Source organism: Elgaria multicarinata, chromosome 7 (genome assembly GCF_023053635.1).
Source record: "Elgaria multicarinata webbii isolate HBS135686 ecotype San Diego chromosome 7, rElgMul1.1.pri, whole genome shotgun sequence".
In the NCBI taxonomy this organism is placed as follows: domain Eukaryota; kingdom Metazoa; phylum Chordata; class Lepidosauria; order Squamata; family Anguidae; genus Elgaria; species Elgaria multicarinata.
Window position 1 is genome coordinate 116,033,028 of NC_086177.1, and position 22,714 is coordinate 116,055,741.

The 22,714-nt window shown below is 49.9% G+C and overlaps 1 protein-coding gene across 1 annotated transcript; it reads right to left on the reverse strand.

Annotated features, from left to right (window-relative positions):
• Positions 1–1,108: 1,108 nt before the first annotated feature.
• On the reverse strand, positions 1,109–22,199 carry LOC134402021 (uncharacterized). Its single transcript, XM_063131388.1, has 6 exons — positions 22,157–22,199; positions 14,238–14,389; positions 11,299–11,486; positions 10,750–10,859; positions 9,234–9,302; positions 1,109–7,006 (listed from the first exon to the last, which is right to left on the reverse strand). Exons 2-6 carry the CDS (start codon positions 14,336–14,338, stop codon positions 1,109–1,111), a joined length of 6,366 nt encoding a protein of 2,121 aa, XP_062987458.1. The 5' UTR covers positions 14,339–14,389; positions 22,157–22,199.
• Positions 22,200–22,714: the final 515 nt, after the last annotated feature.

Below are 22,714 nucleotides of genomic sequence, written 5' to 3' on the forward strand. Positions count from 1 at the left end.
CTCCTGTGGGTTTCATAGAGGCATCTGCGTGGCCACCGGGCGAACACAATGCTGGCCTGAACGAGCCTGGAGCCTGGCCCAGTAGGGCTCTTCTTATGACCCACAGCAGTTCGTACATTCTCTGTGGCGACTGGGAATTGGGGGACCCAGGATCTACCAGAAAGGGGCGAGCAAGACACAGATGAATGGGCTCAAGTGACAGGAAGCCAGATTCCGGCTGGACATCAGGAAAAACTTCCTGACTGTTAGATTATTATTATTATTATTATTATTATTATTATTTATTTATATAGCACCATCAATGTACATGGTGCTGTACAGAGTAAATAGCAGGACCCTGCCGCATAGGCTTACAATCTAATAAAATCATAGTAAAACAATAAGGAGGGGAAGAGAATGCAAACAGGTACAGGGTAGGGTAAGCAGGCACAGGGTAGGGAAAAACTAACAGTAGAAAGTAACAGCAGAAGTCTGCACAACATCAAGTTTTAAAAGCTTTAAGAAAAAGAAAAGTTTTTAGTTGAGCTTTAAAAGCTGCGATTGAACTTGTAGTTCTCAAGTGTTCTGGAAGAGCGTTCCAGGCGTAAGGGGCAGCAGAAGAAAATGGACGGAGCCGAGCAAGGGAAGTAGAGGCCCTTGGGCAGGCGAGAAACATGGCATCAGAGGAGCAAAGAGCACGAGCGGGGCAATAGTGTGAGATGAGAGAGGAGAGATAGGAAGGAGCTAGACAGTGAAAAGCTTTGAAGGTTAACAGGAGAAGTTTATATTGGATTCTGAAGTGAATTGGAAGCCAATGAAGAGAAGTACGACAATGGAACCAGTGACCTAGGGAGGTCGTGGGCTCTCCCACACTAGAGGCCTTCAAGAGGCAGCTGGACAGCCGTCTGCCACGGATGCTTTAAGGTGGATTCCTGCTTTGAGCAGGGGGGGTTGGGCTCGATGGCCTTAGAGGCCCCTTCCAACTCTACTATTCTATGTTTCTATGATTAAAGCGGTATTTATTTATTAAATGTGCATCCCAGCTTTCCACCAAACATGGCGCTCAAGGTAGCTTTGGCCCTTAAACTGGTCTCCAGCCAGCGCCCGTTCTCTCGCCCAGCGCACATGTTTACGTTTTACCTTGGCTCTGGATGTCTGCCTGCCTCCTTTGGGGAACGGTTGCCTCTTCAGTTTGCATCTCGCTCGGGCCCTCAGCCAGCTCCTGTCCACCCTCTGTGGCCGTCACGCAGGGCACGTCCCAGGCAGGGTCCTCCATGCCGGAAGCCTCGTGGCCACCATCCCCGTCAGGCAGCCCCCCCGCTGACATCCCTGGGCAGTCAGCTGTGGGCCGCAGGGGACTTGCAGCCGGCTGGCTGCTTTCAGGCGACGATGCCACTGCATCTGATGGTGTCCGTGGATCTTTGTCACACCAATCCACGTTGGAGGCCTCACGGGGAACTCCCGGCACCACCCTGACCTCCGCAGCTTTGCCAGCTGTGCCAGAACCCCCTGTGGGGAGCCCGGGACTTCCTGCTCCAGAAGCAATAGTGCTCCGTTGCGTAGGCAGGGGTTCCCAGTGGTCAGAGTCTACTGAACTATCGGAGGCGTCCGAGAGGATAGAGTCCACGTTCTTTTCACTGGACACCAGCGCACACTCGGCGGCGTCAGGGGACCTCACGGGAGAGCCAGAGGGAGCATTTCTTAACGCTGAACACACACGCATTTGGAAGTGCTCCTCTTCGGAGAAGAACGCTTCCCACACGCTTTCTGGAGTGCTGCGGGCCGAGTCTTCGCCCTGTTCTTGGGCGGGGGAGCCTGGCGGGCTGGCACCGGCAGACCAGCACTGGCCACCCAGGGAGGCATCCTGGACCTGATCCTCAGGTGAACTGAGCTCATCACAGCTTGCATTTGCCCCAGTCTCTAACACGCTTGGAGAGTCTTTGCCGGTTTCAGCTTCAGGGGACAGAGAAAGCCTTTCTGCCTTTTCATTTTCAGCTGCTGGTTTATTGGAGCAAAGGGGCCTTTTAAAGTAATTTCTCACTATCTGGGCGATGCTGTCTCTATTTTTCTGTTCGCCTTCATCGAGGTGCGGGGTTATCTGGCTGCTGTGCTGGTCGAGGAAGTTCCCTAAAGTTCTGCCAAACTGGTCATGACGTCCCTCCGAGTCAAGAGGAGCAGGAAGCGTTGCCACGGTTGGAGTGAGCGGGTCAGAGGCGGATCCCCGGACCACAGCAGAATCCAGCGGGCAGAGCCTCTTCTGGAGGCCAGAGCCGTCTTCCACGCCCGATACTCTTAAGTCCTCGTCTGCATGGAAATGTCTTTTTCGGGAGGAGCCGCGTTTCAACTCCTCCTCTTTCTGCCAAAGAGTTCTGCGGTACTCCGAAGAATCCAACCCCTCACTAAGCTCCACAGAGGAGTCCTGATCATCTTTAAGCTGGCGTGGATTCCCTTGGCATGGCAACAGCTCAGTTTCTTGACCCGGGTGTACTGGTTCTTTCACTTCCGTTTTCTGAGCCCGTTCACCTTTTCCTGAACAAAGGCTGGTTGGCATTTCACTTTCTGTTTGCTCTGTTCTTCCAATCTCAAGAACTGCCGCTAAAGTTCTTACTGTGGGCTGGCTAGAAAAGCCATCATCCACAAGCCGGTCGTCCTGGGCAAGATCCAAGCAAGCGTCCTCTGCCAATCCATCGGCACTACCTGGAACCTGGTCCTCTCTGCCAACTTCAGCCTCGCTTTGCGACAAGCAAGAAGATTCGACAGAAAGGCAGGCAAGATTTATAGGCACGAGTTCAGTTCCTGCCTCAGCCTGATCTTCCTGTGCTCCCGCTGCTGCTGCAGTTTTTGCTAGAGGAGGAGGTGATTTTTCACCCACCACCATCTCTGCACTACAGGCCTGGGGCCTGCCAAGCGCGTCGTCATGGCGGTCACCAGGTGACTCACAACGGGAAGCCGTTTCTTCTCCCAGACCCACCTGCCACATCTCTCTGCCTTTTAGTGGCCCAGTTCTGGCTTCTTGAATGACTGTATCACATGGAGCTGGGTCAGGGGGTTGCTCACTGAGTTTCCGACAAGCTTGACTGTTCTCAGCAACACTGACTAGATGCGCACCTGGAATCCAAAGTAAAGCATCTCTTCCTCCCCAAAGGTTGCTTCTGCTAGAGGTTCCGGAAAGCCAGGCGCTGTCACTCTCTTCTTTTTCAGCTTCGGAGTCAGAGATGTGCAAGTTGAGTTCATCACTGCTCCAGGACCCGGGGACCTCTGCGGAGTCAGTCCGGGCTTCCCTTGGGAGATTTCCAGCGGCGCTTCGTTTCAGAGCTCCTGGCATTTCAAAGACCACACTGCCCACCGGGAGACTGACGCTTCCTTCACTGCAAGGGGGACTCTCAGGAGTTTGGCCAAACCCACCGCTTTCATCCTTCTCCTCTGAGAGGGCGATTTCTTTATTATATCTCTCCGGTCCAAGCCAGGTGGCACGCTCAAGAGCCGCATCTGGTTCGCAAACTTCCTCCGAAGTGGGAGAGTCCGCAGAATAAAGCCACTCCTTCCCAACGTCAGTTCCTCGGGGCTCCAAACCATCAGGCTCTGGGTTTTGTTGTCCAACAGGTACAGGAGACTCTTGCTGGCATTCCGAGAGGGCAGAACTATCCGGAAATGGCCCCTGTTGCTCTTGGCCATCACTCAGTCGTCCCACCTGTGCGTCATCTTGCTTGGAATCCATTTTGGCCTCCTCCAAGGAAGCATCGACTAGGGGAATCGCACGTGCCTCGCAGCCTTTGACCTCCACCTCCTGCTGCTCCTCCTCCATGCTTTCATCATCCAGGCTCACGGCCCTTTCATCCTCAAAGCCACCTTGTTGGCTTCCAGCTTCCAACCTCCCTCCTCCTTCCTTTGCGCTTGTCTGAGGAGACAACGGTGTGCCTGCACAGGAACGACCGCTTGAGCGGGGGATCCCTCCCTCTCCAGGGTCATCTCCAGGCAAGTGAAAAGGAGAAAGCGGCCCGGCCTTTCTACCTGCCGAGTCTACAGAGGAGGGTGCGGCGTTCCCCTCGGGGCCTCTTGCGAGGGCCCCTTCGGCGCTGGCACCGCAGACGCTCTCCTGCGCTGCTGCAGCTGGACTCAGCTCTCTCTCCAGGGTATCTTTTCCATCCAGCTGTTTCTGGTCTGCTGCATCTTCACCAGGGGCTGCCACAGTGCTGCTTGTTGCCGCCTTGACCTCCGTTTCCTCCTCCCCAGACGGATCTTCGGTATCCATCGCCTCTTGGCACATCCCGTTGCTGCTGCTTTTGGGGCTGGGCTGCTGTTCTCCTCCGGGCGATCCAGCCGCCAACGCAGAAGCCGCTCCCAGCGAAGGGCCGTCGTTTTCAGCCATCTCTGCTTCAGTCCCTGGTGTGGAATCGGCAACACGGTTCTCCAGGCTTTTGTCGGTTTCAGCACATCCCGGGCTTGCATGTTCCAGCCTTTTTTCGGCCACAGCATCCATCTCTTCCCCTTTTTGTCCAAAGGCAGCTGTGCTGCTCTGGGCCGGGCACCCAGCCACAGGAATCGGAGCTCCTGGAGGCTCTTCAGGGATCAGCCCCGTCATGCGAACAGGGTCACGTGGAGCCAGGTCACAGGCGGCCGCAAGAACTCTCTCCTCTTCACAGGGTTCCAGTGGGTCTTCTGAAGAAGGGGTTTCCTGCGTTGCTCCAAAGGGCGCCGCTGGACGCTGCTCTCCCTGCTTGGAGCACTCGCCCTTGGAATGCTCATCAGCTGCGAAAGCCCCTGGCGAAGCCGCGGGTAACTGCTGAAGGAACGCTTCTTTAGCCACCTGGGTGCTGAGCCCCTCGTCCCCATCAACAGCAGCCCCTGCGATCGCTCCATCCGACTCCCTTCCTTTCGCCCATTCTGTCTGAGTTCCCACTTCTGCACAGGAGGGCTCCATGGCGCCATTGCCAAGGCCACCCACAGCCTCTGGGCCCCCAGATCCCATCTCTGGCTCCAGGGCGCCAAAGGCCCCAGCACCCACACGCTGGCCCATGGCTAGCGAGCCCGCCTTTGCCAGAGGTTCCATTTCCATGTCCCTTTCACCATCGGAAACACTTCCTTGTGAGTTCATGTTATAGTCACCACCGCCACCGCTTTGCATCCCACAAGCCGGATTCCTCGGAGGGGAAGCGGCCCTCGCACCCTCAGAACCCAACTCATCTCGACTCGCAAACTCTGGCTTTTCACCTGAAGAGGTGCCATCCGCAAACTCTGGCTTTTCACCTGAAGAGGTGCCATCCGCAAACTCTGGCTTTTCACCTGAAGAGGTGCCATCCGCAAACCTTGGCTTTTCACCTGAAGAGGTGCCATCCGCAAACTCTGGCTTTTCACCTGAAGAGGTGCCATCCACAAACTCTGGCTTTTCACCTGAAGAGGTGCCATCCGCAAACCTTGGCTTTTCACCTGAAGAGGTGCCATCCGCAAGCTCTGGCTTTTCACCTGAAGAGGTGCCATCCGCAAACTCTGGCTTTTCACCTGAAGAGGTGCCATCCGCAAACCTTGGCTTTTCACCTGAAGAGGTGCCATCCGCAAACTCTGGCTTTTCACCTGAAGAGGTGCCATCCGCAAACTCTGGCTTTTCACCTGAAGAGGTGCCATCCGCAAACCTTGGCTTTTCACCTGGAGAGGTGCCATCCGCAAACTCTGGCTTTTCACCTGGAGAGGTGCCACCCGCAAACTCTGGCTTTTCACCTGAAGAGGTACCACCCGCAAACTCTGGCTTTTCACCTGAAGAGGTACCACCCGCAAACTCTGGCTTTTCACCTGAAGAGGTGCCATCCGCAAACTCTGGCTTTTCACCTGAAGAGGTACCACCCGCAAACTCTGGCTTTTCACCTGGAGAGGTGCCATCCACAAACTCTGGCTTTTCACCTGAAGAGGTTCCATCCGCAAACTCTGGCTTTTCACCTGAAGAGGTACCACCCGCAAACTCTGGCTTTTCACCTGAAGAGGTGCCATCCGCAAACTCTGGCTTTTCACCTGAAGAGTTGCCACCGGCAGTCCTGCTTGAGGCAGCAGGACAAGCATTTCCCAACGTAGCAGGGAGAAATGGCCACATTTTTACCGCAAGACTGTTTGACCCTTCTGCTGTCCCGTTGGTTTCTAGCATGGAGCCCTCAGGCAAAGGCTCCTCCATGAAGCTTGGCCCGTGCTCTTCTGCAGGGCTTTCCCCTTCCATTCTGCTAGCTGATGTCACCTGAGGACCACTTGCAGCCCCTCCCATCAGCCAGGCATCAGGTTCAGAAACCCAAGACATTCCATATTCGGCCGTTTCTTCAGGGCTTGGATTCACCTCCATCGTTTCGTCCTCATGGTCAGAGTCACCAGAAGCCAGCTCTTCTGTGCTAGAAGTGGATCGCTTGGAACCAGGATCGTCTCCATCCTCTCTTTGAAAGAAGGGTGTGAGCTGTAGCACGCCCACACTGAGCCCTGCTGTATTGACGTGTCTTTCGCATGGGGAGTCGTCATCATCAGCTGCTGCAGGATCCTCCAGACAGACGGGAGCAGTTCGTAGAGGACACGTGGGGGCCGGACTAGTTCCAGCATCGCCATTCTCACGCAGAAACCATTGGAGGGAGTCTGGCCTGCGCCCCGTGTCCTGCTCCTTGCTGCCGCTCAGGCACCTGGATCCATTCGATTCCGGAGCTCCCTGCAGCAAAAAGGAGCGGGTCGTTTCCAGGGTTCTCCAAGGAGAAGACTCGGGAGCGACAAGTGAACCCTCTCCAAGAATTGTGTAGTCTGGTGAAGCGGAACGCAGGCGCTGAGAGGCCGGCCTGTCTCCTGCCGCAGAAAAAGGCCCTGCAGCCGGCCTCGGCTGACTGAGGGCCTCTGGCGAAAGTAAAGTCACGTTAAGAACATTGGTGGGCAGGGAGGATGTCACCGGAGGCGCCATTGAAGCTGCTGAGGCTAGCGCTGGAGCTGCCCGGGGTGGAGCAATGTTATTCACAAGTCCCAAACTCGAGGTGACTGGCGGTGATGTCTCAGCAGATGCAGGTGCAAGTAACTTTATGGAAGGAGGAGGAGGAAGAGAAAACCAGGCAGTCAGCACTAAAAGCACTCAGGCTCTTCCAGAATTTAAAACTTTGCAAAGATGTCTAGAATCACCTGTTCCCACTCCTTTGAGTTTGGGCAGTTGGTGGAATTCAATTATTCCACCCTACCCAACACTCAGAGAAAAGGATATGTTTTTAAACACACACCCTCCCTTCACTGCATCACACATTCAATCTGCATGAAATGAGGGCAGTTTTTTCAGCATGGGAAACATACGAAGGCCTTCCAGTTGTAGAAGCACAGATCCTTGGGAAGGGAGGCTGGTGCCTCTGCCTTGCATGCCCCCAAAGATTGCAGGATCCCAGAGTGCAGGGCACGGAATAATGGGCTCAAGTTACAGGGAGCCAGATTCCGGCTGGACATCAAGAAAAACTTCCTGACTGTAGAACATCTTAAAATTGAAGAGAGACTGAAAGAACTGGGCATGTTTAGCCTGGAGAAGAGAAGATGGAGGGGAGACATGAGAGCACTCTTCAAATACTTAAAAGGTTGTCACACAGAGGAGGGCCAGGATCTCTTCTCCATCCTCCCAGAGTGCAGAACACGGAATAAGGGGCTCAAGTTAAAGGAAGCCAGATTCCGGCTGGACATCAGGAAAAACTTCCCGACTGTTAGAGCAGTACAACAATGGAATCAGTTACCTAGGGAGGTTATGGGCTCTCCCACACTAGAGGCCTTCAAGAGGCAGCTGGGCAACCATCTGTCAGGGATGCTTTAGGGTGGATTCCTGCCTTGAGCAGGGGGTTGGACTCAATGGCCTTGTAGGTCCCTTCCAACTCTGCTATTCTATGATTCTATGACTGTGAGGCAAAGAGGAGTGAATCACAGAATAGTAGAGTTGGAAGGGGCCTGTAAGGCATTATTTATTTATTTATTTAAAACATTTATATCCTGCCCTATATCATTAAGATCTCAGGGCGGTGTACAGATCAAAACGTACAGTATAAAACAATAAATATGCACATTTAAAAACAAATTAAACCATGATCCAAGTTAAAACAATATATAATTTAAAAGCAGTAAAAGCAGTTAAAACAATGTGCCAGTGAGTTTAACCATCAAAGGCTTTGCTAAAAAGCCATGTTTTCACTTGGCGTCGAAATGCAATCAATGTTGGCGCCAATCGGGCCTCCCAGGGGAGGGCATTCCCGCAGCCGGGGTGCCACCACAGAGAAGGCCCTCTCCCCTGTCCCAACATAGCGTATATGTTGCATTGGTGGGATGCGGAGAAGGGCTCCTCCAACAGATCTAAGGTCTCGGGCAGGCATATCTCGGACAGGCGCTCTCTCAAATATTGAGGTCCCAAGCCGTTTAGAGCTTTAAACGTCATTACTAGCACCTTGAATTCCGACCGGAAGCGTATAGGCAGCCAGTGCAGCTCCTTTAAGACCGGTATTATGTGGTCTCTGTAAGATATACCCGCCAGCAGTCTAGCTGCTGCATTTTGCACTAGCTGCGACTTCCACATCGTCTTCAAGGGCAGCCCCACGTAGAGCGCATTGTAGTAGTCTAATTGGGAAGCTACCAGCGCATGCACTACGGTGGCTAGGTTGTCCCTGTCCAGGAAAGGCCATAGCTGGCGGATCAGCCGAAGCTGACCCCAAGTACTCCGTGCCACAGAGTCCACCTGGGCCTCCAGTGACAATGATGGGTCTAGGAGTACTCCCAAGCTACGTACCTGCTCCTTCAGAGGGAATGCCACCTCCTCCAGAACAGGTCGCTTACCCAATTCCCGGACTCGGGAACCACCAACCCACAGAGCTTCTAGCATGAAGACACACACTTCAGGCTAGATCCAGATTTAATCTGGATCAACTGGACTGCAGAGATGGATTCCCTCCAGCAGTTCCTCCAGTCCCCTGGAAATACTCAGGGAGTCAGGAGACCCTGGCTTAATGGGGTAAGCTGTCCTATGGGAGAAGGGGGAACCTCCCCAAATTGGCGGAAGGACCTTCTGCAAGCTGAGCTCTTCCTGTCACAGAAGGCATCCCTGCACCAGAAGCCCCCAGGTAACAGTGGGTCATAGTCCCATTCCAGAAACATTTCTACCCCACGCTGGAAGCTGCAGTTCCAAAGACGCCCTTCATAAGATTAGCCAACTCTGCCTTGATCTCATCGCTGTTACACCCAAAGAGAAAACAGCACATCTAAATACAAGAAGGTTCTTCTTGCTTTACCTCTGGGGGCAAATTTGTCTCTCCACAAGGGCTTTGCATTTGATCAACGTGGCAATGGCAATGCTCAAACTGAAAAAGAAACAGAAGATACCAGTGTTGGGATTTAATTTCCAAGGAGGATAAAATTCTAGAAGGAATCCTTATAAACTGCTCTGCCTACAAAAGCAAACTCCCAGAGCATTTCACAATCTCGTTTCTGATTTTGATGGCTGACACTGTGGAGTCCCTGCAGGGTGACTTGGGGATGCCCCAGAGGGAGACGGGCGTCCGTTCATTGGCGGATTTTATGCATTAATCGCTACAGGGAGCTGCCTGCGGCCCATGCTCCCCATACTCATTAGGCCTAACTAGACACACTAATAAAGATGGTCCTCCATACTTATACTGGTTGACTATTCCCAAGTATAGGAGGGTATTTACCTTGGCGAGATTTAATGCCCTTCCTTCCAGGTTGATGGAAGGCAGATATAAAAAAAATCCTTTATGCAAAAGATGCTGCCCTTGTAACGAAACTGAAGTAGAAACCATTACCCACGTCCTGTTTTTTTGTAGCTTCTATGATGATATCAGAAAAGAGCTGATACGCCCTCTTATACAGGCTTTGCCTGGCCGCTCCCCAGAGACCCTGATAACTTCCTCCAGGACCAAAATAAACCAATCACTATAAAGGTTGCCAAAGTTTCTGAATCTGGCCATTCTCATCAGACCACATATGACTGCTTGAAATTTCCTCCTATGTTCTGTTCAAGATCTAATGTTAACACATGTCCCATCCTTGCTCTGATCTTACTCCCTTTTACCCTTGATTTTTATGTATTAAAATGTATTACTAAGGATATGTTTTATATGCTTAGGTTATCTTATTGACCTTTTGCTTGGAATAACTGTACCTTTCTTTTTCTGGTCTACTGACTGTAAATAAAGGATGGATTGATAATCGCTAGCATCATGAGCAGAAAATCCCCACAAACACCGACAAAGCCAAGGTTATTCATGAATCCCCTGGTGTGAGAGTCGAAGTAGACATTTTCAGGTGGCCTCAAATCAGGAACGAGAGTTTCTAGGCCACATTTCTGCCTTTATATATTTAAAATGTTTATAATTCACCATTCTGCCCAAACTGCACCCCCCAGGAACATGAGGAAAAAGAAAAGAGGACGTGAACAGAAACTCAAAGCAAACCATATTAACAAGATGAACCCCGTATTAAAAACCATGAAAAGCTGAAGGATGGCAGCATTCATCACTGCTGTCTCCAGGAAGGGGTGCAACTGGCGCACCAGCCAAAGCTGGGCCAGGGGGCATCTGGCCACAGCAGCTGCTGCCACCTGGAGCAGGGCAAGACCCAGCAGCGCCCCCTAGCGGTGGACCTGATCCTCCAGAGGACCCTGAACTCCTGTTCTCCAAATCCTAGATTACCTTTGTCTTCTAACCATTAGGACCCCCTCTAGACAATAACAGAGCTCACCCCAAGACAGACAGACAGACAAGCATGCTGAGGAAGCCAAAGTCCTACCAGAAAGTAAAAGGGAGAGTTTGGCTGTCGGACGTGGGCTCCGGGGACAATGCTGCTCCCAGCCGGATTGCCGAAAGTAACAGTATCTCCTTCCTGCAAGGCTACTTTACCTGCACACAAATACATGTTAAAAAGATCTGTTTAAAGAACTTTTTTTCTGTTTTGCTTTCTCGATCCCAAAGCTTCTGATCCAAAACCAAATACATTAAGTTAACTTGGGGGGGAGGGACACCATCAACAGCAACACTCTATTTATTTATTTCATGATCTCACACTTCTACACTGAAATGTACCTACAACAAACACTACAAACATCAATACAAGCACTAAAAATTATAAGGAAAAAAGCAAGCCACAGTGCAACAGAGACGATTAAAATCCACAGAGGAAACGATCAACTGCCCAGCTGAACAAAATACCTTTATAACCCCATCCAAAACCCGGAGAAAATCATTTGAACCTGGCAGCAAACCCTGGATTCCTTTCAGACAAGCTTCTTTGACCCAAACAGAGAGCCTTGTTTTCCAGCGGGCAGGCAACGCTACTCACCACTGATCCGGATGTCATTGACATACACTCCCGTCAGGCTGGAATCCACAAGCTCATAGGTGCTGGTGGTCCAAATCACGCGGGCGTGGATGCGGGATATGTACTCGCCCTCCCTTAAGGCGGCGTAACTGAGGAAGTAGTCCACGACCTCTCGCTTCCTGCCGAGCAGCGTTACGGTCTTACAAAAACTTGGGGAAAAGAATATAAAAAACACACACCGGTTTTGCAAAGTCAAAGCTTATTATTCCCTTGATGCACAAGGTTCAGCGAAAAAGCAAGCATGCGGATTTCTAACCTGCAAAATTGTTGGAGATCATAGAATCATAGAATAGCAGAGTTGGAAGGGGCCTTTAAGGCCGTCGAGTCCAACCCCCTGCTCAAGGCAGGAATCCACCCTAAAGCATCCCTGACAGATGGTTGTCCAGCTGCCTCTTGAAGGCCTCGAGTATGGGAGAGCCCACAACCTCCCTAGGTAACTGGTTCCATTGTCATACTGCTCTAACAGTCAGGAGGTTTTTCCTGATGTCCAGCTGGAATCTGGCTTCCTTTAACTTGAGCCCGTTATTCTGTGTCCTGCACTCTGGGAGGATCGAGAAGAGATCCTGGCCCTCCTCTGTGTGACAACCTTTTAAGTATTTGAAGAGTGCTATCATGTCTCCCCTCCATCTTCTCTTCTCCAGGCTAAACATGCCCAGTTCTTTCAGTCTCTCTTCATAGGGCTTTGTTTCTAGACCTCTGATCATCCTGGTTGCCCTCTTCTGAACACGCTCTAGCTTGTCTGCATACTTCTTGAATTGTGGAGCCCAGAACTGGACGCAATACTCTAGATGAGGCCTAACCAGGGCCGAATAAAGGAACCAGTACCTCCTGTGATTTGGAAGCTATACTTCTATTAATGCAGCCCAAAATAGCATTTACCTTTCTTGCAGCCATGTTGCACTGTTGGCTCATATTCAGCTTGTGATCTACAATTCCAAGATCCTTCTCATTTGTCGTATTGCTGAGCCAAGTATCCCCCATCTTGTAACTGTGCATTTGGTTTCTATTTCCTAGATGTAGAACTTGGCCCTTATCCCTATTAAATTTCATTCTGTTGTTTTCAGCCCAGCACTCCAGCCTATCAAGATCACTTTGAAGTTTGTTTCTGTCTTCCAGGGTATTAGCTATCCCACCCAATTTGGTGTCATCTGCAAATGTGATCAGCGTTCCCTGCACCTCCTCGTCCAAATCATTAATAAAAATGTTGAAGAGCACTGGGCCCAGGACTGAGCCCTCGTTGCTTCTCCCCAGTTTGAGAAGGTTCCATTGATAAGATGCAATGCTAAGAAGTGCTTTTGTGGCGGGCCTAGATCTTGATCCCAGTTAAGGCTGATAATATCATAAAGGGTATACTCTACTGATTTAAGACGAAGGCAACTATCTGAGGTCTTGTTTAGTTTTAATGTTTTAACTTGTTTTAACTGTTTAACTGTATTAATTAGACTAATGTTTTAATGGTTCATATGACATTGTAATGGCCATTGGCTATAAACAATAAAGAAACTGAACATAATGCTTCTTTAATTCATGTGTTTTGGCAATGCCCTGTAGTCGTTATAAGGATAAACTTTGTTCTAAACCAATCTATAATATGGAACGACGTGCAGGTCCTCCTGAACTACCTACCGGCTTCTTGGAAGTTAACACATGGATCTTCAGAGCCCTACTGACAGCCAAAAGACTTAGGGGGAATCCGCACGTTGTTCCGAGATCGCTTCTAAGCGACCCCAAAGCGGCGTGAAAGCGAGCGTGTAACTTGCCTTTTGAAGAGCCGACGAAGAGACGTCCTTCCCACCGCCGCCGCCACCCGCAGACCTCCTCGCCAAGCGGCAAGGAGAGCTCGGCTGTTACTACTGTTACTTTCTACTGTTAGTTTTACCCTACCCTGTGCCTGCTTACCCTACCCTGGGCCTGTTTGCATTCTCTTCCCCTCCTTATTGTTTTACTATGATTTTATTAGATTGTACGCCTATGCGGCAGGGTCTTGCTATTTACTGTTTTACTCTGTACAGCACCATGTACACTGATGGTGCTATATAAATAAATAATAATAATAATAATAATAATAATAATAATAAAGAAGGCGGGGTTGAGAGCGGAAGAAGCTCTCCACCCCGCCTTCTTCCCCCGAGCGCTCCGTCCCAGCCGGCGAGGAGGGAGTTGGGTGGCGGCGGCGGTGCGAAGGACGTCTCTTCGTCAGCTCTTCAAAAGACAAGTTACACGCTCACTTTCACGCCGCTCTGGGGTCGCTTAGAAGCGATCTCAGAACGACGTGTGGATTCCCTCTTATACTATCACGTTGGAAGGACAAATCCACACCTCCCATAATGCAGTGGACCGAGGACTTAATAACGCTATCAATATTAGAACGGGTGTTATATAGGCGCAACTTGCAAGTGGATAAATATATGGATATATTTTTATTCTCAGCATTTTAACAGTTTATAAATTTAATTTTAACTTTGCTGTTTTAAATTTTGTATTTCTGCACCGCTGCTGATTTTATCATGGTTGAGCTTTTATATTGCATTTTATGTCATGTTTTTATACTGCTTGTTTTATACTTTGAATGGTTTTAATTTTTGTGAACTGCCCAGGGAGCTTCAGCTATTTAGAAATGCAATAAATAAATAATATTTGGTCTGCTTTCCTTGAAACCTACGTAGAAGTCTGTCCTTTTTTTTTTTTTTTTTTATGAATGGTATCCTTGAGGAAAAAATGATATCCCCTTAATTGCTTACAACTAGAAAAATCACCCGGCTAAGTATGAACATAAATGAAACAGAAGAGCTGTGAACCCCCCAGCTTGCAGTGTGAGCGCTGCATCCACCTGCATTTGCCAGGGAAGAGAGGCGTGAGGCAGCGGCCTCAACGGGGCAGAGACCGCGCCCTTTACTTACTGGATCACATCAGCAATACCGGGCACCGGAGCTCGGGTTCCAATCCTGCGCAGGTGACACAGACCCCGGCCCTCCCCGCACGGCCGGCAGGGGGCTGCCATTTCAGAGGGCTCCCGCTTGCTTCACGCTCAGATTGGGGGGGCAGATCCACCCTGTCAAGAGAAAAGCAAACACAGACCGTTGACCTCGCAAGCAGGAAGGGGAACGGCGAGAAAGCTGCAGCATCGCTTGGGTACACAGCAGCATGAAGCCCATCCCATGTTTATACCGAGCACTCATAATGCTGCTGATAAAGCTTGCCGGGTGGCACGAAACCCTTCCCAGCCTGGTGCTCTCGCTGGCTTGCGCTGCCTCTGCACAGACCACAGGTGGGCCAAGGGCTTCCAGCGGGTCTCAGCCCTATCTCACTTCACTTCCTCAACAGTTCCCTGAGGTCAAAACGGTTTGGAACGTTTTCTTTAGATTTATACGCTCTTGCTCTCACACAGGCAGATTTATAAAGGGGTTTTTGTGCCCTGAACTGTAGCACAAATCATAGAATAGTAGAGTTGGAAGGGACCCACAAGGCCATGGAGCTGACGGAGGCTCCCTGCCTGAGCTGACGGAGATTGTCTCGGACCTGGTGTTGAGGACCCCCAGGATGGTGGTTCTGTGGGATCTCAACTTCCATGCCGAGGCTGCTGTATCCGGAGCGGCTCAGGACTTCATGGCTGCCATGACAACCATGGGGCTGTCTCAACATGTCATCGGCCCAACACACGCAAAGGGGCACATGCTTGATCTGGTTTTCTCAACTGGATGGGAGGATGGTGATCTGGAAGTGGGGGAACTAACATCTACCCCCTTGTCATGGTCAGATCACTTCCTATTGCGGTTTAAACTCTCGGTGGCCTTTCCCCTCTGCAACGGTAGGGGGCCTATTAAAATGCTCCGTCCCCGGAGGCTAATGGACTCCGATGGATTCCAGAGGGCTCTGGGGGATTTTCCTGCTGATATGGCCGGTGCTCCTGTCGAAGCCCAGGTCGCTCTGTGGAATGCAGAGATGACTCGGGCGGTTGACACGATCGCGCCCAAGCGCCCTCTCCCTCTGAGCAGAGCCCAGTCAGCTCCTTGGTATACACCTGAGCTGAGGGCAATGAAGCAAGAGGGGAGACGGCTAGAACGCAGGTGGAGGAAAACTCGTGCTGGGTCTGATCGAACACGGGCTAGAGCTCACTATCGAGCCTACTCTGTGGCGGTGAGGGTGGCAAAGAGGCAGTTCTTTTCCACCAGCATTGCATCTTCTCAGTGTCATCCGGCAGAGCTTTTCCGGGTGGTTCACGGCCTGTTACTCTCTGGGCCAGGGCGAGAGATGGTGGAACCCTCGGTAGCACGCTGTGACGAGTTTGCACGGCACTTTGAAGATAAAGTTGCTCAGATTCGTCATGAATTGGACACCACACTTAATGCAGCTCCACTAGTAGAGGCGTTCAGAGCGCCGTCCGGTTCAGTTTTATTGGATGAGTTTCAGTTATTGAGGCCCGAGGATGTGGACAAGGCGCTTGGCCAAGTCCGGTCGACCACCTGTGTGCTTGACCCTTGCCCTTCGTGGCTCATTACATCAAATGAGGGGATCGCCGGCTGGGTCCAGGAGGTTGTAAATGCCTCCTTGAGAGAGGGAGTGGTGCCGGCCTCTTTGAAAGAGGCGGTAATTAGACCACTCCTGAAGAAGCCTAACCTGGACCCGGAGGATGTTAACAACTACAGGCCGGTGGCTAATATCCCTTTCCTGGGCAAGGTGCTTGAGCGGGTGGTTGCAGGACAACTCCAGGCACTCTTGAATGAAACGGATTATCTAGATCCATTTCAGGCCTGGTTTTGGAAAGGAAACTGCCTTGGTCGCCCTGTGGGATGACCTCTGTCGGGAGAGAGACGGGGAGTGCGACCCTGTTGGTTCTCCTGGACCTCTCAGCGGCCTTCGATACCATCGACCATGGTATCCTTCTGGATAGGTTGTCTGAGCTGGGAGTGGGAGGTACTGCGTTGCAGTGGTTCCGCTCCTACTTGGATGGCCGATTCCAGAAGGTGGTGCTGGGGGATTATTGTTCTGTGCCGTGGCTCCTAAGCCATGGGGTTCCACAGGGCTCTATCTTATCCCCTATGCTGTTTAACATATACATGAAGCCGCTGGGGGAGGTTATCCGGAGATGTGGACTGAGGTGTCATCAATATGCGGATGATACCCAGCTCTACCTTTCCTTTTCATCAAACCCAGGTGAGGCAGTGACTGTTCTGAACCAGTGCCTGGGCACGGTAATGGACTGGATGAAGGCTAACAAACTGAGACTCAATCCAGACAAGACGGAGGTACTGTTAGCGGGTGGTTCATCTCTCCGGCGAGGTGATGTTTGACCTGTCCTGGACGGGGTTGCACTCTCCCTAAAGGATCGGGTCCGTAGTTTGGGGGTGCTCTTCGATCCAGAACTGTCACTTGAGGCACAGGTGAACTCAGTGGCAAAGAGCACCTTTTATCAGCTTAGGTTGATATACCAACTACGCCCTTATCTAGACAGAGATAGCCTAGCTACAGTTATCCATGCTCGGATAACCTCTCGTTTGGATTACTGCAATGCGTTATACGTGGGGCTGCCTTTGAAAACGGTCCGGAAGCTTCAGCTGGTACAAAACAGGGCAGCACGGTTACTAACAGAGACTGGCCGGTGAGATCTCATTACACCAGTACTTTTACAACTTCATTGGCTGCCAGTCCAGGTCCGGGCTTGATTCAAAGTGCTGGTATTGACATTTAAAGCCCTAAACGGTTTGGGGCCAGGTTATTTGAAGGAACGCCTCCTCCCATATGTACCTATCCGGACCTTAAGATCATCTACAGGGGCCCTTCTCCATGAGTCCCTGCCAAAGGAAGTGAGGCAGGTGGCTACTAGGAGGAGGGCTTTCTCCGCTGTGGCACCCCGGTTGTGGAATGAGCCCCCCAGAGAGGTCTGCCTGGCGCCTACACTGTACTCCTTTCGTCGCCAGCTGAAGACCTTTTTATTCTCTCAGTGTTTTAACACTTAATTTTAACTTAAATTTAAATTTTACTGTTTTAACTCTGTATTTTAATTTTATATCAATTTTGCTGCATGGTTTTTATCCTGGTTGTGCTTTTTATACTGTATTTTGTATTTGTGCTTTTAACCTGTTGGTTGTTTTATGATGGTTTTAATTTTTGTGAACCGCCCAGAGAGCTTCAGCTATTGGGCGGTATAAAAATATAATAAATAAATAAATGGAGTCCAAACCCCCTGCTCAATGCAGGAATCTTCTCCAGAAATCTGCCAGACTTGTGAGTATAATCTTTTAATTTGCTTTGCTGAATGGAGGTTCGTGTGTCTGTTTGACTTTAACTTTCTTAGACATGGGCTGAGTCACGGGGTGATACTTTAAAACAGGGATTGACTGTGGGCTGACTTCAGTGGGCTGACTCTCTTCTTGCCTTGCAGCCAGGAGGACTTATCAGAGTATCCAAGAGAATGACCTCTCGGATAAATGCTCCCTCCCCACCTGACAAGGAACTCTGTGTGTGCACGTGCCGGATATTACAGGGATATCTTTTTTTTAACCCAAGTGGCCGAGGGAACTTCCTGAGCATGGCCCACCTGTTGTGTACGCCCAGCCTTCCCCCAAGCCAGCAGGGGACTCAACTGGGAAGGAGGAAGTGAAGGGAAGGGGCACCATGCTGCTTTTGAAGTATTTAATACAGTAAGGTCTGGGGGAGGCGGAAGGGGAATTGGACTCGCTGCCCTCCCAGCCCCTCCTGATGGCTGCGCCTACTTCCAATTCCAAACGTTTAAATACTTCAGAGAATGGAAGACGCACGTGAACTGAAGAAAGCGCCTCCATTCTCACGTAAGATTGGTCCTTGACACACACAGGCACAAATGTTCACCACTTTCTTCCACATAACCATGGAGTCATAGAATAGTGGACTTAGAAGGGGCCTATAAGGCCATCAAGTCCAGCCTTGTAACGACAGGCAAGAGGTGTCGAGGCCGAGTTCTACAGAGCCCTTCATTGCAGGGCTGCACAGGAATTGGCTCAGCAACTCCTAGGTTGGACCAGATGCCTGAAGATGCTCTCAGTCTTCAAGCGTTTTCAAAATACTTTCCTGACCCCAAATCCTGTTTATTAATAGGTCAATGTAGTAGCAACACCCTGATTGCTAAAATCAGTCTCTAGCAGTTTTGCAGCAACACAAATTGGCTATAAATATCTATAGTAGTAGTTAAATTAAGATATGAGCTCTATAAAAATGGTTGTATATTACTGTGGCGATACCCACCTTTCTGTCCCTTAGGTGGGTATCGCCACCTAAGGTTTGTATGTCTAGTGAGTGCGGCATGTTCGACTGAGTGGGTGGGGCTGGTGATGCAGTGAGAGGGGGAGAGGTTGGCGGAGGAGATTGTGAGGTTGAGTTTTGTTTGTTGGGTGGGAGGTTTGGTTTTAGTTCTGGGAGTTTTAGTCTGGCTTGTGCTTCGTGAGAGTGTTTGGTGTGAGGAGTGAGAATTTTAAGGGACTTGGGATTGTTATTTTGAATATAAAAATATGCAGGTTTGATCTAAATTGAAATACTAAAGTTTTGTTAAATTTCAATAAACTTTACTTTGTGTTCTGTTACCACAAACCACGCGTCAGCTCGGATATATTACCTGCTCTATTCCAAAGTGTAAAAACAGCTAAAAAATACACCCGCTGTTCAGTACCTCAGTAATAGAACTATTTCCCCAAACCCTTTACCTTGTTCCCTCACATATAAGGGAGAGGTTGTGTTGGTTTTACCCTTTCCTCGGGCTTTTCAAGAGGTGGCGCTCGGCTTGAGAAGGGCGTGCGAGGCAAGGCCTTCTGTATAAGGTTGGTGCCGTCGCAATTACCAATATACAGAAACTCAGTATGAAAACAGAAGATAAAACAAAATTCAAGATGGTCTCCAAACTGTTAGGACATGCTGCCGTCACAGTCTATGGAAAAGGAGAAGAGTCCATTTTTTATGACACTGGAGTGTATTTTCTGGGCTGCCACAGCCAATAGGGCTCCCATGTAAGTGTGTACAGTGGTTTGTTCAGCCAATACTTCCTCCACCTGGACATTTTGACCAATGTCCAGCTGAAGAATATGTGACAGGAATTTCCCCCCAGGGGTGCAGATATAAGGAACAGGACTGTCGTGTGTAGCCCCACTGCTCCTGTATTGGGAGCAGGTGATGCAAGTAATCAATCAGAAACAGATTTAGACGCAGAAGACACGGAGCCAGACATCAGGCAGTTAAGAGCCAGTAGGGGAGGAGTTCACACAGGAGAGGATTCAGCTGAAAATCTGCCCCCTCCAGAGTCTATCTCTTCAAGGCCAAATTCTATGCTTTCAGTGGACAGGGAGTCAACTTCCAGGGGTGAGCATTCAGAAACTTTACTTGATGCTAGGAATCGCCAGAAACTAAAACGTTCAGTGAGGTTAGCAGCAAAGATACGGTCGGACAGATTGCATGAGAAATCGTCCACGCATCAACCACCTTGAAGTTATGGACATTTGAAAAGCCTTTTCTTTTCTTTGAACGGACAATTGTCTTGCTTAGTTTGCATAGTTTTGCCCAAGGGAGAGTTTCACAGAAGGTGCCTTGTTTGTGTTACAGAAGTGTTTATTGCTTGCAATAAAGCTTTGTAAATTGCCTAGCACTTTGCCTCATTCATCCCCCAGAGAAAGCTGGAGCAGCTACAGTACACGACAAGGACAACAAAACATAAAATAGTAGAGTTGGAACGGACCTATAAGGCCATCTAGTCCTACCCCTTGCTCAGTGCAGGAATCCACCTTAAAGCCCACCTGACAGATGGCTGTCCAGCTGCCTCCTGAATACTTCTAGTGTGGGAGAACCCACTGGATGGGAGGGTGCTCTTGCACCATGTCCTGCTTGTTCATCCCTGGCCAATGACTGGCCACTGTGTGAACTAGAAATGTGAAGGGCTGGAAAAAACCCGGAAAAGTTAGGGAAAAAACATTTTTTCTGAAGCCTTTTTTGTTTTTCCCCCGAAAAATGGAAAAAAACAGATTATGGGATGTTTTATTTTAGCATGATGAAGAAAATGTTTAAGACAAGGTGTTCAAACTTCTCCAAATGATTTCTAAAAACTATGTACAGTATCAGATTATCACAATTTCTGTGCACCAAGGACATGCAAGTCCTAAATTGCAAACTGAGACTACAACTCTCAAACGCAAGAGCAAGGTGCATTTCTGCCTCTAGGGGGCAGCACTGCCACTGAAGCAGAGAGACTGAAACTGATAGCAATAGCTCAGAAAATGTGTCTGATTAAATTTCATGCACATTCACTGAGTCTTGGTCCCCTCCTCTTTTTCTCAGTTCTTTTTATGGGAATGGGTGCTTTATGTCTGCTTGACACTGTGGAAGACTAGTGGAGACAGAAATAATTTTTTTTGTTACTGATGTTGATGTTGTTGTTTTTAGTAATTTTTTGCGTGTTCCTCATAAACTGGCAAAACCAAAGAGGTTCCTTACAGTTCAGAGGTTCCTAACAGTTCAGGAGCTTGTGGCTCCATTTGTTAAAAAAATAAAAATAAAAAAGTAAATTCAATTTGTAAGAATTGTTTGAATACACTGTACTTTTAATATACCAAATGTAATAATTTTATGCCAAACCAACTTGAACTTACATTTTATGATCCTAAAGTAACTATTGCATTATTTCAATTTTCCGGAAAATTTGTTTTTTCCAAATAATAATTTTAAAAAAAGAAAAAAACAGCTTTTTTCCATGGCTTCAAAATTTCCAGAAATTTTACATATCTAGTGTGAACAGCGTGCTGGACTAGATGCACCCTTGGGTCTGATCCAGCGTGGCGCTTATGTTCTTACCTCCCTAGGTTCCATTGCCATACTGCTCTAACAGTCAGGAAGTTTTTCCTGATGTTCATCTGGAATCTGGCTTCCTGTCACTTGAGCCCATTGTTTTAATTTGCAACTAAAAATACATTTCCATTCTGCTCATGGAATTTCCAACTATATTCCCATAAGATACGCAGAAGTCTGCAGCCTAGGTTCAGTGAAAGCTTTGCAAATCTGCATGAACGTTCAGAGTCACAAGTTAACATGCCCTTGAATGGTTGATCTTTAACGGAGCTGGCTAAGGTGGGGACGGTTATGACCGCCCCTCTCCTCTCAGGCATAGTGGTCAAAGATCCAATATCTCATGTATGACACTGCTTTAATGGAGTTCACTCGTTCTGAAACCCACGGGCTTCTTTTTCCAATCTCTCTCCCTCCTCCCAAAAACTAAACAAAACAAAGCAATGGAGCAAAGTACCGAAAAAAGAGCCGGCGTCGCCTCAATCCGGTTGGGAGGAGAGAAAGAAGACTGCACAAGTGCCCCACGCTCCATTTCAAGTCTGTAAGGCTGGTAAGAAGCACCCTTTTGTAACGTGCCAAAGTAAAATAATTGAGGGAGCGAACGGTACGCAGGTTTAGACAGAAAACAAAGCCCTACCTGTCTAAACAGGCAACGGTTTGCACTCTAAAGGGGAATGATGCACAGGTTTTAAACGTTTGAATTAGTTTTATGTACTTTATGGTGTTTTTAATTGTGTCGTACTCCACCTCGATCCAGAGAGAGAGGCGGGTAACAAATAAATATATTATTATTATTATTATTATTATTATTATTATTATTATTATTAGATGATGATGATGATGATGATGAAACAGGGCCCCTTGTACCACGTTGCTGTTCAGGTCCCAAAGCAGAAGCAGCCATCATTCCATCCTTATAAATGAGCCCAGGAGTTACCGCCCAGGAGTTCCCCCCTCCCCACTCTTAAGGTCTTTGCCAGCCCCCCTTATGAGTAAGACGATTTGGCAGGCGACAACTCACCCACCCCCGCTTGGTTTCCGCGCTGGGTGCGCAGGAGCTCTCCTTCTGGACGGCATCTCCTTCCTGGCTTGCCCGAGGGGACGGCCGGGGAGCCCGTGAGTCACGCGTGAGCCCGCTGCTCCCGGCCCCCGCCGGGCGCGCGGGGTGGCCACAGTGCCCCGGCTTCAGCCAGGGCCGGGACAGGCCGAGCGCAAGCGGACCCCGCCCCCCGGGGGTCCCGGCTCATGCCGCCCCTCGCGCCCCCTTCAGCCATCACCCTGCAGCCCCCCACCCCACCCCACGCCCCGCGTTCCAGAACAGCTGGGGCTGGAAGTGAGGCACCCAAACGGGATTCTGCAGAGGTGGGGCACGCGCGCGCGGGCGGCCCTTGATGCGGAGGTTGCGCAGGGCGCAGCCGTCGTGGGCGACCAGCTCCGCAAGCTTCAACCCCGGAGGAGAGGGGAGGTGGGTGGGACTGCCGAGGCGCTGGGGGCTCCTCTGGACGGCGAGGAGGAGCAGCGCCAGGCGGTCCTCGAAGCGCAGCGTCTTGCGCTACCCGCCGGGACGCGGGCGCAGGCT